Source organism: Nanorana parkeri, unplaced genomic scaffold (genome assembly GCF_000935625.1).
Source record: "Nanorana parkeri isolate BGI_ZX_2015 unplaced genomic scaffold, ASM93562v1 scaffold491, whole genome shotgun sequence".
NCBI lineage: Eukaryota > Metazoa > Chordata > Amphibia > Anura > Dicroglossidae > Nanorana > Nanorana parkeri.
Window position 1 is genome coordinate 965,244 of NW_017306759.1, and position 26,678 is coordinate 991,921.

Genomic DNA, 26,678 nt, shown 5'->3' on the forward strand with positions numbered 1-26,678 from the left:
CACTCTAGGACAGGTCCTGAGCAGCATTGTCATTCTAGGACAGGTCTTGAGAAGTATTGTTCCTCTAGGACAGGTCCTGAGCAGCACTGGCACTCTAGGACAGGTCCTGAGAAGCATTGTCACTCTAGGACAGGTCTTGAGCAGCATTATCATCCTAGGACAGGTCCTGAGCAGCATCGGCACTCTAGGACAGGTCCACAAAGGGTGTAGGGGCTTCTTCTCAGTCAGAGTGGTTACATTTTGGAACTCTGCCATAAGCAGTGGTATCAGCAGAGACTATTGATTCATTCAAAAATCAATTAGATTCCTTCCTCAGAGACCATGACATACAGGGGTATAGGTACCCTTAAAAAATAAGACCACACAGGGACTCATATACTCACATGAGCATGCACTACACACACATGTATATAAAGGTAGAACTTGATTGACCTGTGTCTTTATTCAACCTCAAATACTATGTAACTATGTAACATCTCAGTGTCCTGAAAATGTAACAAATATAAACAAGTAGGTAAATCTCTAGTAGCAGAAAGATTTCATTGCCATTGTAGCCCTGGTCCACCTTCGTTGTCTTCAAGAGCTTCGATGGTTACAGAATTTTCTGTATCCTGCACACCTCCAGGAATGTTGGATTCCTGGTCCCCACTAACTATGCAAGTTAAACAGAAACCCAATTCTTAAAGGGCTATTCACAAAAGGTGAAGAGTTTGGAGAAGGCCGGAGAAGAGAACAATCTAGGCCAAAATAGCTGATTTGGAAAAATTCTCCAATTCAGCTTACTTTCCAGTTCAGCGATGTTGTCCTAGATTGTTCACTTCTCCGGCCTTCTCCAAACTCTTCACCCTTTTGTGAATAACCCTGTTAATGTGTATTATGCTTTGTAAATTACCTATTTTTTAATCTTTTACCTACCATGCATTAGCCTTGACCCTCAAAGATTCCAGAGAATGCAAGCCATGATATTTGCCATAGAAGAGATCAACAAGAACCCAGACCTTCTTCCCAATATAACCCTGGGCTACCGGATCCTTGACTCTTGTTCTGTAATCATACGGGCCGCAGGAGGAACCTTGTGGATTTTATCTGGAGGAAAGGAAAGTGTTCCAAATTATCGGTGTGAAAGAAAAGGAACATTTGCTGGTATTGTTGGTGATTCTGGGTCCCCGGGCTCCATCATAATGGCCCAAATCTTAGGACTTTACAGATATCCACAGGTAAAAAAACTAACTTTTCTTAAAGTTGATCTCTAGCCACCTTAATATAGTTAGAATTCCAACCAGCTTCCTGTATTGACAGCCAATGCAGGCCAGCAGGAGGAAGCCTGTGACCACTGTGTCCAGAAGCCAATGTGAGATACAACAATGCAGCCTCCAACAGGCCCACTTTTCCCATTCACAGCAACATTACATTTACAGAGCATGTTACATAGTTACATAGTTAGTCAGGTTAAAAAAAAAGACACAAGTCCATCGGGTTCAACCTAAAGGAGGTGGTGGACTTTAGTAAGTGGGAAGTGCTTGGCCATTGAGTTTTTCTAAATGACTCTCTGAGACCAGTGCCTGTGTCACCCCTCTGCAGCCAGACAGCTAGGCAGGATCCAATTGCTGAACAGAAATGCAAGCCACTGAAAGGTAAAGGGCTAACAGAGCTTTGGGAGGTGGTGGTGGGAGGGGGCGAGTTCTTTGGTTTTACAGGTAGACAGAATTCTGCTCGAGGGCAGGTTCACACCATTTTCCAGACCAGATCTGGTCTGAAAAATGGTGTGACCCTGCCTGCAGTTCCAGTGCATTCCAGACCAGACAAAACGAGACATGCAGTATTCTTCTGGTCTGGTCTGGTCTGGTCTGGAATGGACGGCGCTGATGTGAACATAGGCCATAAATAGCATAGGGATACATAAGGATGCATTTTGGGTCCGGAGACAATCTGGTCTGGTCTGGAGATGTGGATGTGGAGTGAATGGGCCCTTAAAGTTGAACTCCAGGCAGACATTAATGCAGCTCTGTGTTCATTAAATGTATTTAATAAATGCAGGCAGTGTAAGTACCTGAATTCGGTGTAGTAGCAGCCTCTTGTAATTGCCTGTGCTGCAGACAGGGCCGGATTCCCGGCAAGACCACCGAGGCCCGGCCTCGGGGCGGCACTGAGCAAAGGGGCGGCACAGGTTTGAACCAACCGACAACCGGAACATGGAGTTCCGGGCGGTAATTTGTTTTCTGCATTTAGCTCTGCTTTGCACAAGCAGGACTAAATGTAGAATAGGAGAATTCACTTGTTTCTTTACAAGTGTTCTCGGCGATGTCGCCGAGAACACTTGTAATTAGACTGCAGGGCCGCCCCCCTCCTTCCCCTGCACTTACCTCTCTACATGCTGCGTCCTCCCGGCTCTGTCTCCTGGCTCCGTCCTCGCCGCCGTCTTCAGTATGGAGAGCGGTGAGCAGAGCGGCAGGGTTAAAAGTAACCCTGCCACTCCGTGTAGACAGTGAGAGGGGAGAGCAGTGCTGTGCTGTGCCGTGCTCTTCCTCTCTCACCTGCCACAGGAGTTCCAGCACAGTACTGTGCTAGAACTCCTGTATTGGAGGTGGCAGGATCAATGAAGAGAACATGTCACCTCCAAATGCTATCACACATTGACTTGTTAGCTCCTGTGTGATAGAGGTGCCTAGCTGAACCAGAATGACATCACATTCTGGCTCTCGGCACCTCTACAGGGTGTGCAAGGGAGCTGTACAAGCAATGCACATATGGATGGAGCTCTGTCACAGTACAGCAGTCCACACTGGACCCCAGGCTAAGGATCCACTCCAGTTCTTATGAGGTAGGGATATTGGGTGGATCTTTAAAAAATTACTTTTTTTTTGGAGTGTGTATGTGTGTGTCTGTGGTTGTGTATGTATGTCAGTGTTTTTGAGGACCCGTTCACATTAGTACAGTGCGTTAATCGCACAGTCCCGTGTGATTAACGCACTGTACTTCGCAATCGCACCAACCACGCGTTTTGGTGTGAGAAGTGCATTGCAGTGCCATTTTGGCACACCAAATGCACCTCCCTCTCACAGTTCTATTGCCCGCATCGGAACGTGCAGTACTGCAATACCGTGCGTTCCATTGCAGTGCAACTTGGGTCACGACTTAATGACCGAGGACAAATGTGGGTCCTGAGGTTACACATTTTGAGAACCACTGCTTTAGATCAAACCTTTTTTGTTTGTGGATATTTGGGATCTATCCAACCTAATAGGGTTCCTCTCACTGTTGTTTATTTATCTGCAGATAAGTTTTTCCGCAACCAGCCCAACTCTCAGCAATAGAAAAATGTTTCCATCTTTCTTTCGCACCGCACCTAGCGATGCATTTCAGTCCCAAGGACTTGCTAAGCTAATCTTGTATTTTGGTTGGTCATGGGTTGGGTTTGTAGCCAGCGATAATGACTATGGACAAATGGGTCTCCAGGTGGTCAAGCAAGAATTCATAAATGCTGGTACTTGTGAAGCCTTCACGGAGACAATCATGACCAGTCAGGCCAACAGAAATGCTCCTCACATTGTCAAAGTAATCAAGAACTCGACAGTTAAGGTTGTGGTAGTGGTGTCCTCTAACGTGGATTTTCTGCCTGTTGTAGAAGAGTTGGCAAGACAGAATGTGACTGGTAGAATCTGGATAGCCAGTGAATCGTGGTCAACCTCTGCTCTTCTTTCTGAAGCAAAGTATCGGCAAGTCTTGGTGGGCACTGTTGGGTTTGCTGTCCATGGAGGACAGATGCCAGGATTCATGGATTACCTTCACAGCTTACACCCATCAAAAGCTCCCAATGATTCTTTCATAGTGGAGTTGTGGGAGCAAATATTTTCATGCAGATGGACCAACTACCAGAATTTAGGTGGTGGTACAAGTAACAAAACTACGCATGACTGCACCGGAGAAGAAAATCTGGCGAAAGCAAAGATGAAAGTTGCTCTAGGAGTAACTTTTAATGTTTACACTTCAGTTTATGCGTTTGCATGGGCCTTTCACAGTCTGCTTCACTGCCAGCCAGGAAAAGGCCCATTTCATAATGGATGCTCAAACATGTTGTCATTTTACCCTTGGCAAGTGAGTTACCTTTCATTTTCATTATGTCACTTTAATCTAGCTCTACTGGCTCCTTGGAGCAGGTGGTGGTAGGAAAATATGACTCTAGCTCTACGGATGGGAAGATCATGAGGGTAGACAGTGCGGCCATTGTATGGGATGATAATGATACCAAGGTATGGTTGCACCAAATTACAAATAGATTTATATCGTATATAAGAAATGTTTGACCAGCCAAAGGACTTTCTGAACACAGTTTTGTGATGTTAACACCACACAGTTAAGTCTTCTACTGCAGTTACAGAAATACTTGGTAAAGATGTCTGTGAAGGTTCTCATTCATCCAGGTCCTGGTATATCTGTAGAAAATAAGCCAAGGCAACTGGACCTGCTGTATTTTTCTTGAAGACGTTTCACTGGTCGTCCAACAGCTTTCTCAATTCAGAAGTCTTTAAGAAAAATACATCAAGTCCAGTTGCCTTGACTTATTTTTTACAGATATACTTGGTAAAGAACACACACCCAGCCTGCAGATCGGACCATGAAGCAAAATCAGTACAGTGATCAGTAGAGTTGATCCTCAAATTCAGACCACTTAGATTTGGACCAGATTTGATAAATGCAGGTGGCCCAAGTCATATTCAAATCTCAGTGTTATTTTGGTAGTTCAATTTCCCAAAAGTCACCCCCCATCACCCCCCACACTTACCTGTCAGCGACACTCGTCCCTGCCGCCGGTCCCGAAGTGATCCTCCGTTCCCTGTGTTTCCTGGTTGCAGTGGGAGGATACTGATGGCAGAGAAGCCATTGGCTCCTTCTGCCATCAATCAAAGAGAGAAGGGGAGTTGCCTGCCACAGGGCTGTGTGTGTCTATGGACACACACAGCCACTGCAGGCACGAGGGTGCCTCCATTAGAACGATGGTGGCACCCGTCGAGGGGGCGGGGGGAAGAGCGCTGCGGGGACCCACTAGAAAACTAGGAATTGAAAACTTTTAAAGAAAAAGAGCAACATTCCCTGGCAAAGATGGGTGTCCTAATAACAACTATTTAAAAAAAAAAGGTTTAATATCGCTTTAATAATAACCCTAGGAGCACCATCCCAACTGTAACCCATGGTGTGTCCGGGTTTCTTACTCTTCCTTGTCCACTTGAGCTGCAGGTTCCACTTCTGTGCAGTGTTTCTGATACTGACTGTTGTTCCTAGATGCTCTCTTATGACCAAATCTGTAAACTTCATTATTCTGCGACTACTTGCAAACTCCTGGCAACTAGGCTTTGCTTCTGCTGGTGCCTAAGCACCCTTAGCATGACTGCAAGTGCCACCAAGGGCCGCTCCTTTTATCTTTGTTTTCCAGATATAACCCCCAACCTGTAACTAACCAGAGGCAGGGCCGGTGCTAGACTATTTTACTATTTTGCACCCTAGGCAAGACCAGCTACTTGCACCCCCAGCCCCCCTCCTGTGGCCCCCCCAACCCCGCGCGGCTCCATTCTCCTACTGGAGAAGAGGAGATGAGGGCAGCCTGCCTGAAGCTTCAGTTTTTAAATCTGGCTGGTGCACTGGGTCACCCATTATTTGGATTAGCCCAGTTGCTAAAGCCATAGGCTGTGCAGTCCAGGTACTATCAATTTCATCCTTTCTAGGTTCTAAGGAAGGTAGACACTGGTGAGCTGTACAAAGTAGTCATGTGACAAAAAGGTGCCACACACAATCACATAGGGTATGTAAGCATATAGTGTATACATACCAGAAGATGGTAATGTGAGAGGCCTTCCTGACTTTAACACAGTTGCAATATTTTGTGTGCATTGGAAACAGACATATACGGAAATCTACCTTTCACTGCATCACTTTCTTTTTATTGTTATAAAGGTTCCACCATCAAAGTGCAGCTCTAGCTGTCCACCAGGATTTATGAAGGTGGCCATCCCTGGAAAGCCCATCTGCTGTTTCCAGTGTTTGCCGTGTCCTCAGGGAGAGATTTCCAATGAAAAAGGTGATCTTAATTATTATTTGTGGGTTTTCATACATCATTAAAGCTGTAATGTATGACAATATCGATTTCCACCTTCTGTAGATGCTGTCAGGTGCCACCCTTGCCCCTGGAATATGTGCTCCAACCTTCACCAAGATGCATGCATGCCAAGGGTCACTGAGTTCCTCTCCTACAGTGAAGTAATTGGCATTATCTTGGCTACCATTGCCATAGTTTCCTCTGTTGTCCCACTTGGAATCCTTGGAGTTTTCATCCATTACAGGAGCACACCAATAGTGCGAGCCAACAACTGGTCTCTCAGCTGTCTTCTGCTCATATCTTTGTGCCTCTGCTTCCTTTGCTCATTGGCATTCATAGGACAACCACAACCAGAAAAGTGCCTTCTCCGCCAAGTTACATTTGGTTTGGCCTTTTCACTGTGTATCTCTTGTGTCCTAGCCAAAACTATTACAGTTGTCATTGCCTTCAAAGCCACCAAGCCTGGAACCCAGTTAAGAAAATTTACAGGGATAAGAATGTCCTATTCACTCATTACCCTTTGTGTACTAATCCAAGTATCCATCTGTGTGACTTGGCTTTCTTCCTCGCCTCCTTTCCCTGAGTATGACACTCAAACTCAGGCAAAAATGATTATTTTTAGTTGCAATGAAGGTTCTCCTATTGCATTTTGGTCCATGTTGGGATATCTTGGACTCCTAGCCACCATCAGTTTCATCATCGCCTTCTTGGCCAGAAGATTACCTGACAGCTTCAATGAGGCCAAGTTCATCACCTTCAGCATGCTGGCCTTCTTAAGTGTCTGGGTATCCTACATTCCGGCCTCTCTCAGCTCACAAGGGAAGTACATTGTGGCCACAGAGATCTTTGCCATCTTATCCTCCAGCTGGGCTCTAGTTTTTTGTATTTTCCTGCCGAAATGTTTCATCATATTGTTTCGACCAGATATGAACTCTAAAGAACATCTGATGAGGAAAAACCATGGTGGAGATAGAAAATATTAACATTAATTTTATACAATACTGCAGTTATGTTGTCGTGGAAATTCTCCTTCATCAGTGACCTCTTGGTAAACTATATATAAATATTAGAATAATTTTTTTGTCATTTTTTAACTCCATATTCAAACTTTTGCTTGTCCTGCAGAATCTGTTAATTGCAACATGTGTTTTCTTAATCTTAATTTGGAATGGGAGGGTCGGCCTTTATTATGACCACCTTGTGTAATCTCACTTCTGTAATGATAATAACTGCAATCCCCTGAGAAAAGAACAAGTCTTAAAGTAGAATAGTGGCCTGGCTATAGATATTAGATTGTTACAGATGTTACATTGTAATCAAACAGTAAAGGGTTTTTAAAACAAGCACTCATTGACCTTTGTAGCTGCAGGCACGGGGGAGCAATTTATCCTCAAAATGTAAAAAAGCACTTTCATTTTTTTTAACTTTTACTTAGTTGGTTCTCTTCCCCTTCCTCTCCTCATAGTGCTGCTGATCTCCTCTCCCTACCCTCTTCACAGTGCTACTCATCTCCTCTCCTCCCCTCCCCTTCCCATGGTATCGCTCCTCTCTTTCACCTCTCTTCTCCCAAGCATTGTCTCCCTGTGAAAGCCAAACATTTCTTCTATGTGCCTGCCATGCCATGCCATGGTGGTGTCGGGGAGCATTCAGCATATGGGTGCGTGTCTGCTTATCCTTAGCAATCAATGAACATCTTTAGCCCACTCACTTTCCAGAATATTCCAAACATACAGCACATTGTAATACGAAATGTGACACTGTCTCTGGTGAAACAGCTTCACTGGTACTGGTAACTGCGGCAGCATTGTTGTTCTGCAACATGAAAATGGTTATAAACTGGATATCTCTACAGCTAAGCCCGTGATTAGGTGAAATGCGTCAGAAAAAAGGTTGGACCTTGGGCAGACCTTGGACGGGACACCAGTGATGTGCTATAAGCTTCAATAAACTATCCCAGTGGAATCTGGTGTGCGGCCAGCTTTTCTTCTGTCTGTATGGGTTCATAGTGAAGCAAGGACATGCTCCCAGTGGCAAGCTCCCAGCTCATTCCTTTCCTATGCCGTGGAGGAGCGGTGTCTCTTTTGTGTGTTCTCCATGACACCGAATATGAAGCACAAACTTGGCTATGATTCATTTCATTTACTTATAAAATGGTATTGTGCCAATTAGGGATGCACCGATACCGTTTTTTCAGTATCGAGTATGAGTACCGATACTTTGCTGATACCGAGCCAATGTTCAGCATGGAGCCGGCTTCCCAGGCAAACAGGAATCCGGGTGGCAGGTCATTACTCACCACCCGGCTTCCTGATTGTCCGGGAAGCTGGCACCATGTTCCCCTACGGCACTTCCGGCACCAATACCAATGCTAGTATCGGTATTGGTTCATCCCCATGTCAACATTACAGAATCACATCCTCCAGCACTATCCACTCCATAACGTATAAAATACTCTGCTCCTGAGTTTCTCTCAATGAACTTTTTGGGAAAGTCGAAGTGTATGTCTTGGCAAAATTAAAACATATTCATTACAGCTTCTGCAATAAATGCATTCAGTATTTCCCCATGGTTTGCCTCTTTAGAAATGCTGCAAGTACAGAAAGATACATATAGATCCAGTGGCGTAACAATCGCCATAGCAACCCAGGCGGCCGCTATGTGGCCCGGGCACAGGGGGGCCCGGCCAGGTCATCCCTCTGATGCCGTGTGGGCCGCCTGGGTCGCTATGGCATGTAAGGGTGCTGGCTGTCACTGACATAGCTCAGCAGCGGTGTTTCCCCTCACAGCCGCTGCGGAGCTGTGTCAGTGACAACCGGCAGCTACGGCAGAGTCAGCGTTCGCAGTGAAGAAGGAGGCGGGGCCCACCTAAGAGCAACCCCGCCTCCTCTTACATCACTGGCCAGCGACCTAAGAGCACGTGGGGCCAGTGTTGTAAGAGGAGGCGGGGACCGTCGATAGAAGAGGAGGCGGGGCCCAGGGATGGAGGAGGAGGCGGGGCCCGGCGACCACGGAGGCGGACAGCGCTGACAGGTAAGAGGTGTGCAGCCCATCTGAGACCCTGCAGAGCCCACTATAGAGAGTCTATGGCGGGTTCTGCAGGGTCACTCTCAGGTGGGCTGTTTGGTATATCAGGTGGCCTCTGCAAGTGGCATAACTTGTAATCACGGGGCCCCATACAAAATTTTGCTATGGGGCCCTGTGATTTCTAGTTACGCCCCTGTATAGATCCTTCCAGAAAATCAGTAAACGTATAACTCTCTGTACTCAAATAACAACTCTGCCTCTGCTGCACCAATATCCCAAGCAGTGTTGCAGGTTCTGCCCCGTTCCCCCCTGCTGGACTCCAGAACACCTACCTCTGATGTTATGGATATCAGGAAAAGGAGATACAAGAGTATTAAAACTTACCAGTCTCACCCTCATTGACTACAACTTTTGCTCTTTGCATCACCGGCCATTGGATTCTTTAGTATCCAACACTTCTGGGTGAAAAGCACCCACCTCATAGTTCTCCTTTAATGAAAAAAAAAATACCATTACCAGTGAAGCTGTTTTACCAGAGACAGTGTCACCATTCATGATTACAACACACCGTTACTACTTTTTTAAATTTTTGATCACTTTTCAGGTTATAATAAAAAAACACAGCAGGCTTTTTGTTAAAATGATGTGCCAAATGTAAAACCTTATATGGACTACAATCTCACGTTTTCATTATGGGTCTCACTCCCATGCTGGACTACAATCTCACGTTTAGTTTACTGATTTGTATTGCGACTGTAGTCCATCCCGGGAGTGAGCTTGGAGCGGTGACTACTTTACAACACACACAGGGACCATGGGGAACAGAAGTAGTCCCCCTCCAGAAGGAAGGACAGTGTCAGCACCAATTCAGAGATGATTGGAGGATCTACAGCCGAGTGATACACAAATAAGATACATTGCTGTCACTAGTGCGGGCCGCCTGGGTCGCTACGGCATCTAATGCTGGTGGGTTTCACTGGTGGCTGTGAGAAGAATGCGCTGCTGTTTAGATCACTGACAGTGATCGGTGCAGCAGCGCGTTTTTCTCACAGCCGCTGCGGAGTTAATGAGAGCCAGCGGCGGCGGTGGAGCAGGCTGGAAACGGCAGTATTAAATAGTGTTAAGAACCCATTCATACCACCGCCAGATCACCTCCAGACCAGACCAGATTGTTTCTGGACCTAAAGTGCATTCCAATGTTTCCTTATGCTCTTCTTGACCTCGGTTCACACCATCGCAGTCAGTTCCAGACCAGACCAGAAAAATACTGCGTGCCACATTTTGTCTGGTCTGGAACCATGATGGCTGAAGTGGACATCAAATTATTTGTAAAACTTGGGGAAGCCTGCCCAGAGCTGTATGATCCAAGGCATGGGCAATATAAGAACAATAATAGGAAGATGGACAAGTGGAGAGGCATTGCTGCCCAGGTTGTCCTGGGCTATGATCATTTGAGCAGCTCTGAAAAGAACAACTGTGGTAAGTTCATGTCTGTTATGTGCAAGCATTGCGCTGCTCTTTTCCTGGCCATCTGTAGGTCTTGGAGACGTCCCCCAGCAAGACCTAAAATTGAATGCGTCAAAAACACGTTAAAAATGCAGCAAAACGCAACGCAGTGCGTTCCAGATCTGGTCCAGAAAATGGTGTGAACCTGCCCTCAAGTTCTCTGCCTGACCTCACATAGCTGCACATTCTGAAGATGCCGTGTCAAGTCAACAAGATGATAATCTACTATCAGTCTTCGGTTGACCTCTGACCCTCTGCCTCAGCAATGGCAGCTGAATAGAGCTATTAGAATGCAAAGTTTTCATGCAAAGTTTTATAATATTCAGCTTTTATATGAAAGAAATAAAATCCTCTATGGACATTCGCCTCTAACACAATATTTTCATGTCTTCATATCCATATCATATTTCATATTTATCTGAGCCTTGATCTCAATCAGAATCCCAATCACCATCATCTGTCCTTTCCTCCCAGAGGTCCAGGCTGGAGAGTAATGAGCCGGCGCTAAGCCTCTCCCCGGTCTCTCTTCAATTACACAGATGTGGAAGAGGATAATTAATGTGCAATTAACACAATATGTCTCACTGGGCAGCTCACTATATAAAAGAGCCAGCACCGTCTACTAATCTACAACGGGGGAAGAGAGCTGAGGGGCTCTATAATACTCTCTGTCTAAAAAGTAAATCATTATCTACTGGAGATCACTCCTCATCCCCCATTCTATTATTCTTTCTTTCTCCTTCACCTCTCTTTTAGTCTGTGTATCTTCTCTCTCTTCTTAACCTCTTCCCTCAACCCGTCATTTCTTACTAACTTATTATTGTAATTCTCCCTCAATCCTTTTCTTCAATGTTTAATGCTATCCCTTAACTTTTCCTTCCTTCCTCTAATCCCTTCCCTCTTGCTTCCTTTCCTCCTTCTTTCCTCCCATCCTCCCTTTCTTAATTCTAATACCATCATAACTTCCCTTCCTTTCCCTCTCTCTGTTTTTCTATCTCCCCACTTTTCCACACTCTTATAGTATCAATTTGTATTCTTTCTTCCTTCCCTATTTCCCTCCTTCCTTACCTTCTTCCTTCCTTCCTTCCTTCCTTCCTCTATACCCTTCATACCCCAACTCATGCTCCCTCTCTCAATTTTTTCCCTCTCTCTTGCTTCCTTTACTCCTTCCTCCCCTCCATTCTTACATTCTTCTCTTTTTCTAATCCCATAGTAGCTTCCCCTCCTTTACCTCTCTCTGTTTTTCTTTCCCTCCACTTTTCCAGACCCTTACTTCCTTTCCCTTCCTTCTCTATCTCCCTTTCTCTTCAACTCTCTCTTTCTCCCTTTGTCTCTCCATTTCCCTCTCTTTTTCCTTCTCTCCTATTGCTTTTTTCCCCCTCTTTCTTTTCCCTACTGTTTCTCCTTTTTCATTCTCTTTATTAGATGCAACTTAGCTCTTCCCTACATTACAAATCCCGCTCCTCTTCCATAGTAATGTTGGCCCCTGTTGCCCTGGGCCCCCTGGAATTGTTGAGCCAGTTTCTGTCTTGTCACAGACTGTTCTGTGCCCTGCTCTTAGCCTGGTTCCTGATTCCTTGTGCTGGTGAGAAGAAGGCATGCGGACTTCCAGGCAGTGACATCACTGGTCTTTATCGGACTGGTGACATCATTGTCGGTGGTATCTTTCCCATCCATGTATACAGGACATACCATGCACTGACCTACAGAAACCCACCACCTCGTGTGACCTGCAACACGTGAGTAAATACCCTCATTATGATCCCTATAATACTTGGGAATGCATCTCTGTTATGTCATCCATGAGCTATTAGTCAAAAGACATTACTGGGTCCTCAGAACAACTGCTGGCCAATGCCATAACCAAGAAAGAAAGTGCTGAGCCAAATGCTGGGCCAGGCTTTACATCTAGAATGCTTTTCACATCCATTGGGTCCCCAGCACCCCGCCAGAGAGTTAGGAATGTGGATGGAACTCTGTCGAAATATTGAGGTGCACCGCATGCTCTCCAAGAATGAAAAGGTGGGAAGCAACCTGGCGAAGATAAAATGAGAAATGTATGGAGTTTGGCTAACCTTGTCAAGTATGTAAACAACCACCAATCTCATTAACAGACAGTTCTATATTATACGTTAAAAGCAGCCTATGACTAGCACCAGAGTCCCGAATATTATTATGGTGCGTCTGCTCTTCTTGACTGGAAATGTCATGAGGGTTCAGGGTCAACTGCAACCCATCTGGGCATATCCCTGTTCTTTAGGTGTTAGAGCTCTGCTTGCAAAGGCAATAGGCTGCTTTTCTTGCATTAAAGGGGTTCTAAACCCTCCGGTCTTTTTGCATATATAAGGCTAGCAAGCAGTAGATATATGCAAAAAGTTGTTTTTTTTTAAACGCTTTACCAGCGGTTTAAACTTACCCCGTTTTCGCTGCGCGCTCCCGCCCAAAATCCGCAAAGCATCTTGGGGCGGGCGCATGCCCAGTTCGGATTTTCGGCCGGGAGACGAGCAGAGACGCAAGGTAAGTCTATGGACGCGTGCACCCGCATGCAGACACCGCTGGATCGGAAGTGCCAGCAAGGACAGAGGAGTCAGCCTCCGCACCGCTGGAAGGACAGATGGAAACATCAGGAAAGAAGAAGAAGAAGATCGGATTAAGAGACATCATTTAAGGTAAGTGCTGACATTAACATTGGGGGGAGGGAAACATTTTTTTGACTTTAATGTGGCTCCTATGTCTGTTCCAAAAACATCACAGTGTACTACCACTCTTTCTTCTGGGTACAAGTATTTGAGAGTGGCTGTGTCTGCATTAGCCCTTTTTTCACTGCCACTGCCTGGAATGCTGCTGCGTCTGTCTTCTTTCTCTTAAGCCGGTCATACCCCTATAGATTATCTGAAGATTTTCTATGGTCAGATGGAAAAAGTGCAACAGATTCCTCCATCTACTCTACACTATGTGGATGGAGGAATCTTCCAGTGGGCCAAGCTTCAGTATCTTGCTAGTCGGCTCCGCTGGCTCTCAAAATACCTGAATAGTGCCTGCCTCCAATCAGATTGTTCAGGTATTTTGAGAGCCAGCGGCGCCAACTAGCAAGATACTGAACCTTGGCCCAGTGGGAGATTCCTCCATCCTCACAGTTTAGCGTAGATGGAGTCTGCAGATAACCTATAGGTGTATGGCCAGCTAAAGCCTTGCACATATTAGATGCTTACATATGGTCAGAGAAAAAGTGCAACAGATTCCTCCATGTACGCTAAACTGTGTGGATGGAGGAATCTCCCACTGGGCCAAGCTTCAGTATCTTGCTAGTCGGCCCCGCTGGCTCTCAAAACACCTGAACAGTGCCTGCCTCCAATCAGATTGTTCAGGTATTTTGAGAGCCAGCGGCGCCAACTAGCAAGATACTGAACCTTGGCCCAGTGGGAGATTCCTCCATCCTCACAGTTTAGCGTAGATGGAGTCTGCAGATAACCTATAGGTGTATGGCCAGCTAAAGCCTTGCACATATTAGATGCTTACAGAATTTGAAAAGGTAATTGTTGAGAACATCCAGGAATAGCACCACTCCACGCACATCTGTGGGAGTACACATTTCTTCTATGGCTTGCACTTTTTCTGAATTAACTTTCAAACCATTTGAAGTTAGCAGATCTCCAATGTATGAAACCTTTTATTTTTATGTTTTTTTCTCTACATTGGTCCAAGAATTGTATCTTCTGATCATGATCTTTGGTCGCAGATTCCAGTACTTCCCCCACTTATGAGTATATCATCTGCTATTATTCCATCTATTGTTTGATTTAGCTTTTGTTGAAACCTTCTAGTGCAGGATTTGCACTCAATGGCCGTCTAAGCCATCGATAACATCCAAATGGATTAGAAAATGCGCTCAAATAACTTGTACAATACATATCAAAAAGATTCTAGCTTTTACCAAATCCAGCAAAACATCTTCTATTGTAAGCATGGGGTAGTGGCTCCTTTTTAGTCCTTTTTTGTGGTTTGGGGTACTTGCACATACGTAGTTAACCAAACTGCTTATTCAGCCAGTCCTTTTGTGTACTGGTAATATAATGCATCTGGCCTGTAGATTCTTCACTTCAGTGGTTGACCTAATGATAAAGGAGCTCATTCTGTTGGTAATCTGGTGGGCTCTAGTGCTGAATCAATTTCGAGTTTTCCAGGCACCCATCACCATTATGCAGACTAGATAAGTCTGCATAATGTGCTTGGATAGGAAATAATAGGCCATAAATCCAAATGTTGTTACATAGTCAGGTTGAAAGAAACAAGTCCATCGAGTCCAGCCTATAGAGGTTGTTTTGTTTTGAAGTTTTAGGACTCTTGGAGATATTAAATGTTAATGCAGAGCAGATATAAAGGACACAAGTTATTGCTGCCCTGTATTAATTAATTTATTTTTTCAATGCAAGCAGTGTAAGTACCTGAATTTTGACCTTGTATGAGCCTCTTGCAGTCCCTGTGAAGCAGAAATAAAAACCGCCCATTTCTGATATAGGACCCACACTTTGTCTGGACATGACAAGCTCCTCAAACTACCAATATCTATCAGGTTTATTCAATAGTGAAAGTGTGATTGGTCACCATGAGTTACTGTCTATCCCATGTCTCTCTTTTCCAGCTTTGTTCCCCTTACCTTCCAGTGGCTTCAGTTTCTTCTCCTGGCAGTGGAGGAAATCAACAACTCGGCTTCCTTCCTCCCCAACCTGACTCTGGGAGTACATTTGGCTGACTCTTGTGCTTCTCCAGGAGTTGCGCTAGAAGGAGCTTTGGGCATCCTTACTGGGGGAGGTTACCGCTCTGTACCAAACTACCGCTGCCTCAAAGAGTCTACCCCACTAGGAGGAGTGATAGGGGACTCCAGCACTGCTAGCTCATTGGCTATGGCCAGAGTGTTGGGATTGCACAGGTACCCCCAGGTATGTGTTGGCATAGGGATTACTCAAAGTGGCTATAAATTGATTGGGAAAAAAAATGGAAATTCTTTCTCTGATTGGAGCTGCGTTGTGTAGTAATATTAAAGGGTCTTAAATGCCAACAGGTCCTTAGAACTTCCAACATGCATGCATATAACAGGTTCTGGAACCCTGGATTGGCACATTTTTATTGTGGGTCAGTTCCTCAGGATAACAGATCAGGAGCATGCACGCTATGTCACTGACTAATATTCTTAAAGGAAACCTGTGCTTAGAAAAACATGAATGCTGTCATAGCTGAAAAAATCTTGATGCTTTACTCCAATGTTCCTCCTTTAACTTCAGTAATTTGTAAATCACAAGAATTCAGAATCACAAAGAATCCCAATGACCTTCTGAATTACAAGGCAAGAATGCGATTCAGGATTTTCTAAGTTTGCTCTTACTTTTCTTGTTGCATGCTTGTTCCAGGCCATTGACTCAAAAAGCACCATAGAGAGACAATCAGCATGACAGACAATGACAGACAATGGTCTAGTATTTTCAGGAGGCAGACTCCATATTTTTCTTTGTAGCAGTCAGCGCTGGCGGATCGGAGCGGGGAGGGGGGAATCCAGCCCCTCCCCTGTCACGGCTCTCTGCAGTGACAGGATCGAGAGGTGAGCGAACGCCGGTATGTGTTCACTCACCTCCCAATCTACTGAGCCGACCTGTGACAGTCTCATTGTCACAGGTCGGCTAGAACTATGAGGTGAGTGAAAAGCACTCATCTCATAGTTCTCCTTTAATTCTTGACAGGTCATAAGAGGTGCTCTCTACTTAATACTTGACACATCATGTAAGCGTGCTCTTCTCCTGGGACTTTTTGTTCCAGTCATTGGATTGAATAGAGCTTTGGATCCCCAAAGCAGGTAAAGCCAAAATCACAAGATATTGTTCTTTAAACCAATAGATTGGCCATGGTAAGTCTTTGTAAATGGGTTCAGACCATAATCACCATACTGGTAAGAAGTGTCTTGTGGCGTGTGTTCTTAGACAGGATATTTACTTTCTAAACCTTTAGGGCTTGTTCACACCAAATGCAGACCAGATCTTCATGAGTTTCTGCACAGGCAGTGCCGTGGGTTGTGCTGCGTTTTTGATGCGTTCCGGGCTGTTTTTGGTAAAAAAATAAATAATATTTATTTTTTCTAACCTACAAATGGGCTTTCAGTGCGTTCTAGGGCGTTTGCATGCATTTTTGATGCATTTGCATGTGTTCCAGAGCGTTTCAGAGCAGGTAAAATAGTGCTTGCTGCAGTTTTTTTACATGCTCTGGAACTGAATGCTGCGGTGTGAACTAGACCCCAAAGTAACATTGGAATACATTGGACGCAGTTTTGATCCGGTCTGTAAGTGCTCTGCTCCTGGAACGTGCTTGGTGTGAACAAGGCCTTAGGCCTCATTCATACAAACATGAACAGACATACAGCATCCACACCCATAGAGAGACCTGCACCCAGGGGAGACAAATGCTGCGTGCAGCCACGTGCAACCACCTGTACATCTCCATGGCAGAACGCGGTTGCACCCGGCTACCTGGAGACCCGAACTTGCACATCCATACAGGCATAGATGCACGCCCTTAGACTCAGACTGTTTGTGTCCAAGGGGACAGGTCTCTCCACTGATGTGCATTCTGTACAGCTGTGCATATCTATGTTAATAGATATACATTGCCCAGTGGAAAGTCATGTACCACCAGTGGTACCTGGTCCACATCCAATCTATCAAACTTCAGCTTCTTATCTTACTATTTTTCTGTTTCTTTGCAGATCAGCTATTTCTCCACGAGTTCCCTTCTAAGTGACAGAACACAGTTCCCATCATTCTTTAGGACTGTTCCCAGCGACACATTTCAGTCTCGTGGACTGGCTCAGCTAGTTTCTTTGTTTGGTTGGACATGGGTAGGACTGATAGCCGAGGACACCGACTACGGACAGGAAGGCATTCGAGCCACTAAGTCAGAGATCCTAAAATCTGGGGCCTGCATTGCATTCACAGAGTACATCCTCACTAGCCGCCTCGATCGAAATGCCCCACGACTTTCAAAAGTCATTGCGGAGTCCAGTGCTACTGCTGTGGTCATCTTTTCCAGCGGGTCGAACCTTCTCCCGGTAGTGGAGGAACTCTTGAAACAAAACATTACAGGGAAAACTTGGATAGCAAGTGAGTCATGGTCAACATCAGCCTTGGTCTCCAAGGAAAAGTACTGGAGCGTTCTCCAGGGAACCATTGGCTTTGCACTGCACAGCGGTCAAGTTCCAGGATTCAAAGACTTCCTTATTGCCGCTAATCCCAAGAAGACCCCGGATGACTTTTACCTGAAGGAATTTTGGGAAGTGAACTTTGGCTGCAAGTGGGAAACTCCAGGGGCAATTCTCTCCAACAGCACTAAAAAATGCACAGGTCAAGAACCTCTTGGAAACACTTTCAGCAGTGTTTTGGTGCTGAGGGTCACCTACAGTGTTTACATTGCAGTTTATTCTCTGGCCTGGGCACTGCACAATATGTTAAATCTTAGGTTAAAAGCTTGTCCTGCACCACCGGAAAAATGCCAAAAGCCATTGTCTTTTCGTCCTTGGGAGGTATTACTTTAAGGTTGTAGCTGTAATTTAGCTGATACAATTCAAGGTTTGACTAATAACCGAAACACGTTCGGCTACTCACTTCGGCTCAGTACGGCTGATTTCAACTATACATCGGCTAAAATCAGCTGTATCGGCTGGTTTTGGTCAACTGAAGATGTTCGGCTCAGCCGATCCAACATCTGGATCGAAGCTCCGGTAGTTCACTCGCTGCCGTTCGCCCCTATTCTCATAAGGGCCGGACGGCAGTGAGTGAATAGCCAAATGCTGTCGAGTGGCATTCGACTCGGCTTTTCTGCTCGCTACCTCTGAGGTAGTGAGAAAAATAAAAAAAATTATAAAACAAAAAAAAAATGTTAATATGTTATTTATATTTTTTAAAAAAAAGAAAAATGTAAAAAAAAGTTAAGAAAATAATAAAAAACTAAAAAAAACAAAACTGTCAGGCATCCCCCTCCTAAACCATACCAGACCCTTTAGGTCTGGTAGGAAATTAAGGTGGGACCCCTATTTAAAAAGAAAAGTGTGGGGTTCCCCCCTAAAGTCATATCGAGCCCTTAAGGTTGGTATTTTAAGGAGGAACACCACCACCGAAAATGGAGAAAACAAAACCGTGGGTTCCCCCTAAAATTCCCAACCAGACCCTTGATCCGAGCACAGGCCTGGCAAATTCCCACAAGCCCTGGGGCATTGGTTGTGGGGGGTGCGGGCAGTGGAGCTTATTTGCATCATGGTACCCCTTTAATAAAGGGGCACCCAGATGTACTTCCCTTGTGAATGAGTACGTTTACATGACACTGCAAGTGCACGTTGTTTTGCTGTACTGGCCGCTTAATATATTGTGAATTTGCTATACTCATCATTTAGAGCCCATTCAGACCACTATTGTTGCCTATAGAGTCAGGAAGTACAAGTACTTGTCAAAATGCCCTGTTTTTCCACCCTCACCCTGCAGCGCCCTCAGGCGGCCGCCTGACTTGCCCTGCGGTAGCGCTGGGCCTGTATAGAGTGCATTAATGTGCGCTAAATGCACTTAAGTCAACATGACCCTGTTATGGTGGAAAGGAAATAAGATAAGTTAATAACAATGGAAATAAGTTAGTGACGTCAATATTGTCCAGTGATATGATGGAGGGACGTCTTCCTATATTGTATTACCCGGTAATGTTTACTTCTTTATTCTCATCAGGTTCTGCACGGAATGAAATTGGTTCGTTTTACCACAAAAGATGACAGAGAGGTTTATTTTGACATGAATGGGAATCTTCCGGCCATGTACGACATTGTGAACTGGCAAATGGGCGCACAGGGAGGAGTACAGCAGATAAGAATGGGAAGCTATAATGGCAGCGCTAGGGAAGGAAATAAATTCACAGTCAACCCCACAGCCATCCAGTGGGCCAGAGGGCAGACACAGGTAAAGACTGGACAGAGTAATTAAAGCGGGCCTTTACCCCCTTTGACCAGAAATCACATCAGTATGCAGCTCCGTATTTTGATAGGAAATCCTCTCACATTAATTAGCTAAACAAACATATTTTTATTTAACTTACAATTTCTTTTTTTCCTCTTACTGGTCCACTTTGGCACAAATGATGTAATCGCATTGCATCCTGGGAAGGTTACATCAGCAGAGCATTGCTGGGAAGTCTCATCTGAAATCTCATGAGATCTCAGGGAAAGGCATTTTCCTCCCCCGGAGATGGTGTGCATGGTCACATGTCCTGGTCACATGCGCCAGAGTTCCAGGAAGTGAAGGGAGTAACCTGCCCTTAGTTAAAGTGGCCGCTGCCAGAAGACTGGGGAAGAAAATAAAAATAAGGTCTGCAAAAAATTTAAAGCCTGCAGTTTTTGAAGTATCTGTTTGTAGATTGTCATTACTAAACATTTCTAAAAGTGTGTGTGTGGTTATTTTTTAAGATATGAGTAAAGTTCCTCTTTATGGTGTTTACCAAAAGTGGGAATAAAGACAAAAATCTAAATTAACCTCTGACCCCATCAGACAGAAATACCAAAGATCAAGGGGACTGGCCTATTGTCAGAGATACCGTGCACGGGTGTCCCCACACCGCGTACAGGTATCTCTACGGGAGGACCAAATATGTGACCACACCAGGCAATGCTTATAAGGACACAGTTTATTCAGGACAGCGAATACAAGTATCCACAAGCAAATAATAATAATCAACTAAATGCAAACACAAGCACATACAAAAAAGGTAACAGGGCACGTTATCCTGGGGAGCAAAGTAACACAAGGGGAGCCAAGGAACAAAGGTCGAGGAACAAGGAGGCAACAGGACGCAGGCGACAGGGTACAGGATGCAGGATTTAATACGCTCCCAGGTAGCACCAGGTGATGATTAATCGCTGACGGCTGGGAGACACCCGTAGATGAGCACTGGACTTGCAGGTTCCAGCACCACCCAGTGGTGGTCTGTTACCTCACAGCTCCTGGCTGCCCGGAGACACCTGCAGGTGAGCACAGAGACTGCAGGACCTGGCGCCACCTTGAGGTGCTATGGTCCCTGACACCTATCTTCTCCAGCAGAAGTTAGGTAGATAGAAACTCTTTCTGAATAGGAACTTTCTGATCCCTTACAATCAGGTCATTCATTCACACATGTACCCTATTGGCTCTTGTTATAGGGGTTTCCACGTTTTCTATGCTGACCTTGAACTGCTTTGCTGAATAAAATATTTATGCGCACAAGGGAGGAAATAAGGACCTATAGGTTTCAACAGTTAGAGATAGAAAGTCCGAAAGTAAACAGCTTCCGTCGTGTTTTCTCTTTAGGAAACCCCAATGCTCTGTGACAATGGCAAAGTTCCTTTACACACTCATTGAGTATTAGGAACACTATACTATGACACGGTTGGGTCTTTCTTTGATCTGAAAACAGCCTCAATTCCAAATTCCACAATCATTCCTTTAGGATTCTGGTGCCTGATGACCATCGCACAATTTATGCAGATTGTTTCGCATACCAAAATTTTCTATTGGATTCAGATTTAACTGGCCTTCTATCTGTGGCCCTCAGCAGGAATCAGGATTCATCAGACCAGGCTACATTTTTCTAGTCTTGAATTGTCCAGTTTTGGACAGCCTGTGCCCACTTCAGCCTCAGCTTATTGTTCTTGACTGACAGGAGAAGAACCCAATGTGGTCTTCTACTGTTGTAGCCCACCCGCCTCAAGGCTGGACATGTTGTACATTCCGAGATACTTTTCTGCTCACCATAGTTGCATAGAGCAGTTATCAGAGCTATTGGGGACTTTCTGTCAGCTCAAACCAGTCCGGCCATTTACTTCTAACCTGTCTCATCAGTAAGGAGGTTTTGCTGACAGAACTGCCCCTCGCTAGACGTTTTTGTTTTTCGCACCTTAAATTAGTTAATTCTAGAGACTGTTGTGTGTGAGAATCCCAGGAGATCAACAATACAAGAAATACTCACACCAGCCAGTCTGACACCAACAATCATGGCACTCAAAGTCTCTGAGATCATATTTTTTTCTCCATTCTGGTGTTTGATGGGAATATGAACTGGAGATGCTGACCCACATCTGCATGATTTCAGGCATTGCCCTGCAGCTGATTGGCTGATTAGACAATCACATTAAAAAAACATATTCGACCTTAAATTGAACCCAAACCATTATAGTTTAAATCAGAGCCGTAGCTAGCTCCTTTTGCGCCCAAGGCAAGAACAGAAAATTGTGCCCCCTAACAGACGTGTGACATCACCCAGTCCAGGATTATTTAAATTTTTTTTATTTACTGTTAGCGGGGCTTTGGGGAAATATCTGGGGTCTAAACAGACCCCTGGCATTTTCCTTTTGAAACAGAAAAAGAAAATGAGGACACAGAGTTCACAATCTCTTTTTCGGCAGACTCTATTCTAAAATGAATGGGAAGCACTCAGTACAAAGGCTTCCCATTCATTCAGAAACTGGTGATAGTAAAACATTTACTATCATCAAGTTATGAATGGGTAGAATCTCCATTCAGAAACTCATGAATGAACAGGAAGTGATGTAAAGCACTTCCTGTTTATTCATAACTGGGGACACAGAGTACTATGTGTCCCCAGTTGTTTACAAACATTGGAGTAATCAGCTGAGCATATCAGATATTTACCTATCCTATGCTCACCATCCTGAGCCGCTCGTCCACGCACAGAGGGGTGGCACAGCCTGCAGCTTCTCCTTGAAACTCTGCTGCTCTTCTCCGCCTGTATGGGCAGGGGCATCGATGATCCAAGGAGAAATGAAGCGCTGAAGCCGGTGGGGGGGGGGCGGAGGAGGGAATGTTGTAATTTCAGGATTGCCGAGTGGTAAGGAAAAAGAGAGCCAGATCCTGGCTAAGCGGCCCTCTCTCTCCTCACTGCTTGACCATCCTGGATGACAGCTCCCTACTCTGCCCCACTCAAAGCCGGCTTCAGCACTCCATTTCCCCTTGGATCCCCGCTGCATCATCTGCCCATACAGGAGGGGGGACTTGAGGAGAAGCTGTAGGCTGTGCCCCTCCACTCTTCTCCCTGCCACGCTGTGTTGGTCATCTCCCCATACAGGAGGGGGCACCTGAGGAGAAGCTGCAGGCTGAGCCGCCACTCTTCTCCCTGCCACGCTGCGTTGGCCCCCAGGCACCCCTTTCCCAATGGTGCCCTGTGCTCGCCATGGCAGCAGGGGCGAGGGGGCACAGCCAGGCCAGTTCACTCGCCTCGCCCTAGCTACGGCCCTGGTTTAAATAGATGGCACCTATCCTAACCTTTACCCCAACACTTGACACACCAAATTACTTATATTCATATACACCTCTCTCCTTTTCATTTATTGCACTCGGTTCCTGTCTTTCCTAGGTTCCGGCCTCAGTCTGTAGCCTCAGTTGTCCTCCTGGCTTCAGGAAAACCGCCATACCAGGAAAGCCGGTGTGTTGCTTCCAGTGTGTGCCTTGTCCACAGACCGATATTTCTAATCAGACAGGTATTCTGCCTTTTCTCTTACAGGGTACATCATGAGTGTTTTTAGTATAGCAACAGGGTCACTTTAAAGCTCAAATCCAGCCATAAACTTTTACATTTATCATTTTGATCGGAAGAATTAGAACTTTTGACAGGTTTTAAATGTTATCTGTAACCCCATTGAGAATTTAAAACCTGGTTTTAAAGTCCTTCATTGTCCCCAATAAAGAGACTTCACCCTCACTTCGTATTCTACCTGAACCTGTTACCTTAATGGGGAGTGATGGGATATCTAAATAATGGGGATATAATCCTAAAATACTCTCCAAACCTTCCTGACTCTACCCAAAAACATGTTTTATTGTTATCTGTGTTTTAGGAGGTTTGAAGAGATTTCCTCTGTTTTCTTGTTCTCTCTGACTCCCACAACCTGGACAGGAACAGTTATTTCCCTGTGCCTATTGGAATCATTCAACGTCTCTGTTTGCCTTGGTGATCATTGTAACAAAGTGATAAGACATCCAAAACATGGCAGTTATAATCAGTACAGGAGGTGAGGGGAAATCTTCCAATGGGGACAGCTGTCTAAGAGGGTATTTCCCTTAACTTTAGAGAGCTTCCCACTTCTGATGTCTCCAGGACATGAAACTGAAGACAAATCTCCACAACAGGACACTTGACAGAGGTTCTCATTATCATCCTCTACCATCCACTTAAAAAATTGCTGAAGACACACTTTAAACTAATCAGTTTTATCATAATTGGAACCATGACTGAAGTCAAACACAGAATTGAAATTCTCCACAATTTCTTCATGGAGTACACAACAAGGTCAGGGTCTAGTTGTTAAACTTCTTAAAAACTCTCAGACTTTTTGGACTGTACAGGACGCCAGGAATGGGTCCTGGATGGACGATATATCCCTACCTTGTTTAGGTGGTGGTCCCGTTAAGGTCACCTTGTATTCAGGGTTGTCGCCAAGCAGGGTGAGGGGTTTCCGGGTCGGACTTGTAAGGGAAACTGCTAGGCAGTCTTCCCAGATTTGTTAATAATACATGGGTCCCGGAATCCAGAGGCTCAGACAGATTTTTGGGTGGGACAGAGCCTCCTTGTTTGACAACAGCCAGTTCTGGTAATGAAAGGGTTAACCCACCAGCCAGATGGTGTGTTATAAAGGAACAGGAAGCAAGTCAGTCTGGATCTGTGAGGAGTGTTTGGAGCAGGACACATGGCTGTGTGTGTATTAACCTGTGGAATACCGTCTACCGAGACACTGCTGGGGCACCTGTGTCCATACTGGAACAGTCTGGGACTCTAACCCTGAGGCTGGGACTCTAACCCTGAGGCTGGGACTCTAACCTTGAGGTGGGACACTAACCTTGAGATGGGACTTGGTATATAGTGCTGAGCCGAATCTTGTATTTGCTGACAATAAGCCCTGTTGATTTTGTCATTCTGTTGAATATAAGCCATTTTTATTTGATTGTTTGTGGAATAGAATAAAAGTTTATTTGCTGATACGACTGGCTACGGGTCATATCCGCCCTGAATATTACAAGACACATATTTTTAATATGGCAATTGTGTTCCTTCTTTTGTTAGATGCAGTCGACTGCTTCAGATGCCCTTGGGACCAGTGGCCAAACGTCCAACAAAATGAATGTCTCCTGAAAGCTATTGAGTTTCTTTCCTTCGAGGAGCCATTGGGAGCCACACTGGTTGCCACAAGCGTCACCTCCTCCACCATCCCAGTTGCCATCTTGGGACTCTTCATCCGCTACAACACTACTCCTATTGTCAGAGCCAACAACTACTTTCTAAGTTGTCTTCTCCTCCTGTCGTTGTCTCTCTGCTTCCTCTGTTCTTTAACACTCATTGGCTATCCACAACCAGAAAAATGTCTTCTACAGCAAGTGGCTTTCGGCATGGTTTTCTCATTGTGTGTCTCCTGTGTCTTAGCAAAAACCATCACGGTCGTTATAGCCTTCAAGGCTACCAAACCCGACAGCAGCTTGAGGAAATGGACTGGGGCAAAAGTGGGATACCACATTATCAGTTGTTGTGTTTTTATACAGCTGTGTTTATGTATAACATGGTTGTCCAGTTCTCCGCCCTTCCCACAATATGATGTCAGCCAACCAGAAGTTATAATCGCCAGTTGTAATGAAGGATCCCCGACGGCCTTCTGGTGTATGCTTGGGTACCTGGCTCTCCTGGCCTTTATCAGTTTTGTCCTTGCCTTCCTGGCTCGAAGGCTACCAGATAGTTTCAACGAGGCCAAATTTATAACCTTCAGTATGTTGGCCTTCCTGAGCGTCTGGGTGTCCTTCATCCCAGCGTATCTCAGCACTCGTGGCAAGTACTCGGTTGCAATGGAAATCTTTGCCATCTTGTCTTCCAGCTGGGCTCTGGTTATTTGTATCTTTGTGCCCAAGTGTTATATTATTCTGTGCAGGCCGGAGCTGAACACCAAAGAAAGTCTGATGGGCAGAGGGAAAAAATAACTTGTACTAAAGCACACTTGTATTTTGAAGGAACTAAAAAGTCACGAAATGTTCTATAGTGATTAAGAATAATTTATTTTGTTTTTTCAGATGTTTTTAATGGAGTTCTGTCAAGACGTAAAAAGAAAATAATAAACTTTAACCCAAGATACAAAACCTGTGACTTTTTATTTTTTAAGTATACACATCAAACAAGCCATGTTGGTATCTCCAACAACACAGAGGAACATGAGGAACCAACCACAACCCTATGAAGGTCATTAAACAGTTTAACCTCCTGCCGTCCGCCCATTGTAAAAAAAACGGGTGGACGGCTGATGCTTCCCGGCAGGTGGACATACACGTACGTGATAGCGGGCACGCGTGAGCAGAATCCCGTCGGGAATGTGAACAGCCGTTACTGGCTGTTATATACAAGCGTTTGGCCAGGTCTACAGGCAGCTGATCGCTTGTATAACCATGCACAGTGCATGCCCCCCCTGCTGCCGCTGCCATTTGTCCCAGGCACCGCTGTCCCCCCTGTGTGCCTGGGAACAAGAACACCGGCACAGCGGCTACCAGTACTGAGGAGGAGAGATCAGCATTCCCCCACCGCTGATCTCTCCTCCTCTCTCTCTAAAGGCGGAAGCGATGTGTACTATACATCACTTCGGCCTTTAGCTGTCATTTCCCTGGCAGATCTCTGCTTCATCAGCTTCTTTGGGGGTCACCAGGGGACATTAGCTCCACCTGTAGCGGAGGGGCATGACATTAAAAAACACATCAGGATGGTGAGTGACGAGAGATGGAGGAGTGTACTGTGAGGAATGAACCCGGAAGCGCTCAGCTCTATGCACTTCCGATTTCAGTTCCCGGCTAGGGGAGCCAAGTGAAGCAGCAACAGATCAGGGTTTCCTGAGTGCGAAAACAACCCCTTTGTCTCCATAAAGAGTACCTGTCACTCAAAAAGTGCTATCACATAAGGCATTCATCAGCATGCATATGTGCTTGTGTAACGGAGGGGGGGGGCTTTAAAAAGAATGTGTTTT

The 26,678-nt window shown here is 45.3% G+C and overlaps 2 protein-coding genes across 2 annotated transcripts; both read left to right on the forward strand.

Moving 5' to 3' along the window:
* Positions 1-950: 950 nt before the first annotated feature.
* Positions 951-7,074, forward strand: LOC108790678 (extracellular calcium-sensing receptor-like). The gene is made up of 5 exons (XM_018560990.1): positions 951-1,217; positions 3,277-3,966; positions 4,158-4,250; positions 5,950-6,073; positions 6,155-7,074. The coding sequence occupies exons 1-5, from the start codon at positions 951-953 to the stop codon at positions 7,072-7,074; spliced, it is 2,094 nt and encodes a 697-aa protein (XP_018416492.1).
* An 8,211-nt stretch (positions 7,075-15,285) lies between these two features.
* Positions 15,286-25,650, forward strand: LOC108790682 (extracellular calcium-sensing receptor-like). Its single transcript, XM_018560995.1, has 5 exons — positions 15,286-15,561; positions 17,373-18,185; positions 19,375-19,602; positions 23,045-23,168; positions 24,749-25,650. Exons 1-5 carry the CDS (start codon positions 15,526-15,528, stop codon positions 25,648-25,650), a joined length of 2,103 nt encoding a protein of 700 aa, XP_018416497.1. The 5' UTR covers positions 15,286-15,525.
* Positions 25,651-26,678: the final 1,028 nt, after the last annotated feature.